At 44.5% G+C, this 7,500-nt stretch overlaps 1 protein-coding gene across 1 annotated transcript; it reads right to left on the bottom strand.

Moving 5' to 3' along the window:
• Nucleotides 1–5,304: 5,304 nt before the first annotated feature.
• Nucleotides 5,305–5,955, bottom strand: LOC113814029 (uncharacterized). Its single transcript, XM_070116128.1, has one exon. The coding sequence runs from the start codon at nt 5,953–5,955 to the stop codon at nt 5,305–5,307; it is 651 nt and encodes a 216-aa protein (XP_069972229.1).
• Nucleotides 5,956–7,500: the final 1,545 nt, after the last annotated feature.

Below are 7,500 nucleotides of genomic sequence, written 5' to 3'. Positions count from 1 at the left end.
ATCCAAAACACAGAGCCAAGAAAATGGTGAGATAATTCATGGTCAAAACAACACACCATAATGCCTATTATGGTGCTATTTAGTTATTTATTTCTAGGCCTGGGGATACAGCAAATTAATTAGTTAAAAGAGACAGTTCCGGTGGTATCAAAAAATAGACTGAGAATGGAATTATTTGTTATGGTGAAATGTAAGCGAGAAAAATTATTAAGATTAAAGGAAGGGGTTTGATTACCTTATGACCAAGTACAATAATGAAAAGATACTGGTAGAATGGTGGTCAGGGTCTTAATCCCGGCTCTCCTTTAGTTTTATGATGTTCATAATAATGATTATTGATTTTTAAACAGTAGGTGAAGGGAAGGTCTGCACCTAAGGGATAAACTTAGAAATTAATTAAGTTAGCATAAGCATAAGATAATATCACTTGTTTATCCATATCTTTATTTCTAGGATTTACATAGTGCTTTGCCACTTGTTTATTTTTATTTGTTTATAGAATAAAAAGTGAATGGTTTAAAATATTAAATTGCCACATGTGTGTGTGTGTGTTTGTGTGAGTGTATGTATGAATATATGGAAGCATCTGTATATGTATATATATGAATATATATATATATATATATATATATATATATATATATATATATATATATATATATATATATATATATACATACATATACATGATCGCTAATGCAATAGTCTTCAGTCGATGAATTACTATTATATTCGTTAACCATCCGTAACAATATAAAAGATTGTTTCTAATAATAATGACATAGCATATAATAATCTGTGAACTGCGTCATTTATGTTAAGATCAGAGTGATACAGTTATCAACGCCACACAAGTCACTCATGTTTTCAGACGAAATTCATTGCGTGAAGTAATGGCAGCAGGCCGAGAGCATTTACACGGTTCGGGTTCATTTGCAGCCGTAAATTCAGATGTCACTGAGCTGGATATTTCTGAGCGACTTGGCACGGACAAAGAGCTATTAACTTCACGCCTCTTGTCTCTGTGATTACTCATTAACGTCTTCACACTTTTATTAGCAATACTCCAGAGCAATATCTCGGGAATAAGTTAGGGCGAAAAACTCGGATGAATTTCTCGCTTATGATTAGCCACAGTTCACAGAGCAGTTTGTTCGCGCTGTGACTTTGGAACGGCGAGCGTTTTCCTCTCTCCTTGACTCCTAACTGCCCCCACAACAAGGAAGCCCCTGCGAGGGCGCCTCAGATGCGTCAGCGAAGCTTAAAAGGCGTCACCTCATGAATGCCTAAGGGAAGCCCTCATGGCGGCACCTTATGGGCCGCGACTGCGCCACATTTCTCGCTTTGTGATTCATTTTTATCCCTTACATCCTCCAAACGATCGTCGGATGGCCCTATTGTATTTGTACACACGCACGCACACATTCATATACATACACACAAACACACACACACACACACACATATATATATGTGTGTGTGTGTGTGTGTGTGTGTGTGTGTGTGTGTGTGTGTATGTATACATATATATACATATAGTATACAGATAGATAGATGTATAGATAGGAATGTAGATAGACCCACACTCACACACACACACATACATACACACACACACACACACACACACACACACACACACACACACATATATATATATATATATATATATATATATATATATATATATATACATACATATATATACATACACATACATACATACATACATACATACATATATATATATATATGTATGAATATGTATATGCATATATACATGCGCATATATATATATATATATATATATATATATATATATATATATACATATATACATATATATATATATATATATATATATATATATTATAAAAGGTACTGATGTGGCATAATACTTTTATTAATAACACACGATATCTATAGAGAACACTACGATACGCCGGCAGTTAGTGCGGGTGCCTGGCCGACCCGCTGGAGAGACAAGGCCGCGGCGGTCACTCGGGAGCCGTGTCACCGAGGGTGTGAGGGAAGGAGTGAAGTGATTGACCCACCTGGGTCACAGGCAGGGTCGTCGAGGTGTGAGGATAGGTCAAGGTTGGCCTCCCTTATATCCGACCAGAGGGCGCAAGCGGGCCGCGGCGTGTCGATGGACCTCGTGGTCTGACCATGCTGCACGCGGTATGGATACAGACCTCGTGGTCTGCCATGTGGCATGCTATGCAGTACGCAGTATGTTATATTGCTTGGCCATCTACTCACGCCTTGTCCTCGTGGCGTCATCTGAATTACTTTAAGGGTGATCCATCTTCGGACCCAATCTGCTGGTCATCTTGTCGCATTCTTGTTCTTAGTCGTCCTCGTGAATCTCCTCGTTGTTGGCTTTCTGATTTTGGTCCTTGGTGCATTCACCCGTCATCGAAGTCCACACGTCCTCGAAGGTCTCGCCTAGGTCCTCCTTGACTTCGGGTCGTCCAGTCGTCCTCGTAGTCCCCATCCAGGTGGTACTCGGCAGCGTCTTCGTCCACACGTCCTGGCAAAATTCGTCCAGGTCCTTCTCGGCTGCGCCTCGTACTGACGTCCTCGTAGCCTGCGTCTGGGTCTATGGGCGTCCGGGCAGGGGTGTCCTTTCGTCTAAGGGCGGCTTATTCCTGTGCTGGGGAGCTCCTGGAGTTTGACCGATCTACAGGCGTCCAGGCAGGCGGTTTTCTATATCATCCTGGGGTCTGCTCTGACGAGTTCCTGGCTCTTGCTGGACCTACGGTCAGTCCTGGCAGGCGGCGCCCGACCCCTGGGCGGCTTAATACCTGCAGTGACGAGTCCTGGTCCTTTGGCCTGTGGCGATCTTCTGGTGTTGTTCGTCTCATGGCATTGCAAGGTGATCGTGCTGCAGTTAGGTCTACTTTGATGCTTATCTTGCTTACACATGTTAGAGTACACTAGCCTTCATTGACGGTGGGCTCCCTTTTTCCCAAATTACCTGAACAAAATGAAGTGACCTATGCGAGACTCGAATTTCATCGGTAGTGTTTACTCTACAATCTGTGAATGGCACACACAGATATTAACTTCAAATCACACGATTGTCGGAATTTCCCGTACATGCAGCGGTAGAGAAAGGTGAGAAGGTTGTCATTACTAAGTAAATTAATTTGAGCTTAAACCCTAGTCCTTTTTTCTAATCAGACGTTAATACAGGCTCACACCGACTCAATTTGTCGATCGAATGAGTTATGCTTTGGTTTCATTATACCTACTCTCAGACGTCGAGTGCACGGTTCTATTATTCTTACAAAGACCCGTGCATTCTGGCATGATGAAAGGGGAAGATCCATAAGCCATATTCATACAATGAATTTACATTTATTTGGAATCAAGCTCCTTGCGGCGAAGAATTTGTCACCAAATAGTGTTAACAGCATAATTACAAGGTCCCTCCCAGCCCTTGACCATAAGTGAAAGTGAGATCAGCTGGGTGGGGGTGGGGGGGAATTAACTGTTCACTACAGAGAAATAAATGATATGTTATAATGAACAGTAAGAGAATAAAATGAACCAAAGAGTAAATAAATAAGTGAAATTCAACAATCAATTAACGAAAATTGTACAAGGAGAGAATGGAGTACATAGAATTCATAAATAACTGCGGATCACAAAAAGAAAATTCTTAGCTTGAGAGAAAAATCACAAACTTGAATTCGTTGCAATTGAAATATAAATAAATCTCTAAATGCGAGAAATTAAACTATTTAAAGAACGATATTTCATGTTTGTGACCAGCGATCTCACATTTGTCCTGAGTGTGTGACCTCAGGTCAAGATAATTGACAGAATGTGAATGTTGTCATTATGCTGTTAAATTTTCACTGTTAGCACTTTCAATCAGCAAAACCAACGTAACAACTGATTTGCTTAACACATTTATGGGAGAAGAAAGGAACGAGAAAAGATTGGCTCATAATGTGTTCTTACATATTTTTGTAGACAACTTCATATCGCGATGATTTGGTCGAGTGGTTAAAATTTCTTCGGAGCCCAGTTTGTGTTTCAAGCCAATTGGTTAAAACAACCATCGCACGCCACCAGTTATAAAAGGTGTGAGGGAAGGATCACGAGCAGGCTCGTCAAGGTCAAGGTCGGCCTCCCTTATATCTGGCCAGAGGACGCAAGCGGCACAAACGAGCCTCGCGTCCCAGAGGCCCCACGGCGTGTTGCTGGACCTTGTGGTCTGACCATGCTGCATGCAGTATGGATGCAGCCCTCGTGGTCTGTCATATGGCATGCTATGCAGTATGTTATATATATACATATATATATTGTTACGTAACCCTCTCCTTCTGGCGCCCAATGAGGGGGCACTCCTCCCAGGTAGATAGGTCAAACACACAGACAGGTTCACCAGTACTGAGTGCCTTGAAACAAATCACTACCTGTCAGGATGCTGCACTCATTTACTTCTTGTCTTACTGGGCTCAGTGAGCAGCCTCTGACGAGTGTTCACATTGGTGGGGATGTTTAAAAGGCTGGCAGGTAGCATTCCACAGTTTGTTTGTACTAATGTCCTCACATCGTAGTACTACTGTCACTCTATAATCACAAACTGATTCGGCACGTTATATCCACCTTAACAGAACACTCTTCCTTAACAGGCACTCACTTCAGTGTATAATACAATCCATGTTGCATCTAACAGCCAGAACGTGCTCTTGCACAGCCCGCCACTCCCCTCTGGGAGCCAATCACCGTGCCGGAATCTCATTCCACTTGCGAGCAGCTAATCACACGACGGCATGTTTTGGCGGGCCTTTCGGCACCCGAACATCCACATATTTTAGCAGGCTTTTCGTCGCCACGAACGCAGACACACTTATATTGTTATAGTATGCCTTTTTGTAACATTATCCTCCTTCTCAGAAATAGTCGACCCGACTATCGTACAAACAGATCATAAAATAAATTGACAGCAACATCATAAGAATACAAATAAATCCATGCAAACAATAATGCAAGACAATCAAAGAATATCACATACAGATCATAAAACAAAGTGTTATGTATATCAATAAAAATACAAATAAATTCATACAAAGAATGAAGTAACAGAAGCCAAGAAAATCACATATAAATTCATCTTTTCCTTGTATCATAATCGGCCAGCCATACAAGTAGCCGCCTCTGACGCTGTGGTCTGACTGCTACACAAGGGTCAAAACTCCAAACCTCCTATGCCATCATTAGCTCCAATGTCACTATCACGGTCATCATCATCCTCAGTGTCAGTATCACCGTCCATCGCATCACTGCCTACCATACTAGCGTCACTGTCACAATCCTTCGCGCCGTCACTCCCACAATGTCACTATTACTGTCATGGTCACTAACCCGAGGGCCCCATGTGAACACACCCTTCCCAGAGTGCCTCCAAAGTCTGTCCACATGGACCACCTTGGTTCTCCGGCTGGATCCCGCAGGTGTGATGCGGTAGGTGACCGCAGATATCCTTTCTACCACAGTGTATGGGCCCTCCCAGGGACTCTGGAGCTTCGGTGACTTCCCAGGCCTCTTGCATGGGTTGTGAAACCACACCTGATCCCCAGGGGAGTACACTGCATCCCTGGCCTGTTCGTTATACCACCGCCCCATCGCCTGTCCTGCTATCTTGAGGTGCTGAATTGTTCGGTGCCTGGTCTCCTCGATGCGACACTGCAGGGTCCATACATACTTGGTGTGCGATACAGGCAATCCTTCATCCAGCGGTTTTCTTGTTGCGAGGTAGACTGGGAGGCAGATCTCACGGCCGAACATCAGGCGTGAGGGCGTGAACCCCATGGCCTCGTGTTCCACTGCATGATATGCCATCAGCATGTACGGGACCCACTCATCCCAGTCATGCTGGTCCTCTTCACAATACTTGGCTAGTTGGGTGACAAGGGTGGCATTGAACCTCTCCACCATGCCATCACTTTGGGGGCACAGGGGTGTGTGGTGCGGGTCTTGTGGATCCCAAGGAGACGACAACACTCCCTAAAGACCTGAGACTCAAACTCTCGGCCCTGGTCGGAATGTAACTCCCCTGGGACCTCAAAGCGGCTAAAGAGTTGGGTCACCAGGAATTCTGCGACTGTTTCTGCTTCATGGTTGGGAAGGGCACCAGCGTCTGGTACTTCCTTCTTCGGTGGCACAGCTTCTGTTACTTCCCTCTCCTTGGCTACTTTCTCAGGTGTTTCAGTTTCTGGTACCTCCTTCTTAGGTGGCACAGTTTCTGGTACTTCCTTCTTAGGTGGCACAATTTCTGGTACTCCTTTCTAAGGTGGTACAGTGTCTGGTACTTCCTTCGTCGGTGGCACAGCTTCTGGTACTTCCTTCTCCTTGACTACCTCAGTTGGCACAGCTTCTGGTACTTCCTTCTCCTTGATTACCTCAGATGGCACAGCTTCTGGTACTTCCTTCTCCTTGACTACCTCAGATGGCACAGCTTCTGGTACTTCCTTCTCCTTGACTACCTCAGATGACACAGCTTGTGGTACTTCCTTCTCCTTGACTACCTCAGATGGCACAGCTTCTGGTACTTCCTTCTCCTTGACTACCTCAGATGGCACAGCTTCTGGTACTTCCTTCTTCGGTGGCACAGCTTCTGGTACTTCCTTCCTCGGTGGCACAGCTTCTGGTACTTCCCTCAACCCAATCCTGCACGCGTCACGCATGCTAAGTGCTCTGTATTTCCTGGACGTTTTTTAACGGATAAAGGTCGTTCCGAGATTTCCAATCGGAACAGTGAGTAACGTGAATATACAGTGAAGGCGCTGATATAAGTGTTGAGCAGTGTTTTTGGCAGTGCAAAATCAAAAACGCCTAAGCTCAAACCTCCATCTAACCTGATTTTAAATCTTGTGCATGCACACTGTGTGACTTGACATGACCGTCTTAATTGACAAGCTAACCACCAAACAAGTCATACTCGGCTAGTCGCTTGTCGACCATGGCTGCCTGTGCCACATCCGTTATTCCCAGCTGGTCCTTTGGAATGCAATTTGTATTCGGCGGAAGTGAAGGAAAGAGGGGAGGGGCAGATGGGCCCTCCTCTTCAACCACATGCTGTTGAGACCAGGAAGTTGATGCCACTTTTGACGGGTTTTGTTCCCGTAGAGCCCATGGTGCAGCATTTCCCTCAACTAACACATGCCCATGCACTGACGCCAAGACTGTTGACGTACCTTCAAGCGAATCCATCATTTGCTGATAGGCCTCCACATCCTTTGTCACTGCTGCCAGCTGGTGTTTTATGGCCTGCAGTGGCTCCTCCACTTCCCTTTTCGCCTCCCACTTTACACGAGCACAAGCATCATTGTATAGTCTTTCACCCGTGATTCCATCGCATCCAGCTCTTCCTTCTGAGCGTATTTTAATTCACTTGTTGACTGTAACTGCTGTGCTGCTTGCTGTGCTCTCTCTTCAGTGGCCTGTGCTGCCTGCTGTTCTATCGTCTCTCGTGTCTGTGAC

The sequence above is a fragment of the Penaeus vannamei genome, chromosome 38, assembly GCF_042767895.1.
Source record: "Penaeus vannamei isolate JL-2024 chromosome 38, ASM4276789v1, whole genome shotgun sequence".
Lineage (NCBI taxonomy): Eukaryota > Metazoa > Arthropoda > Malacostraca > Decapoda > Penaeidae > Penaeus > Penaeus vannamei.
This window is presented reverse-complemented; position numbering and strand designations above follow the sequence as displayed.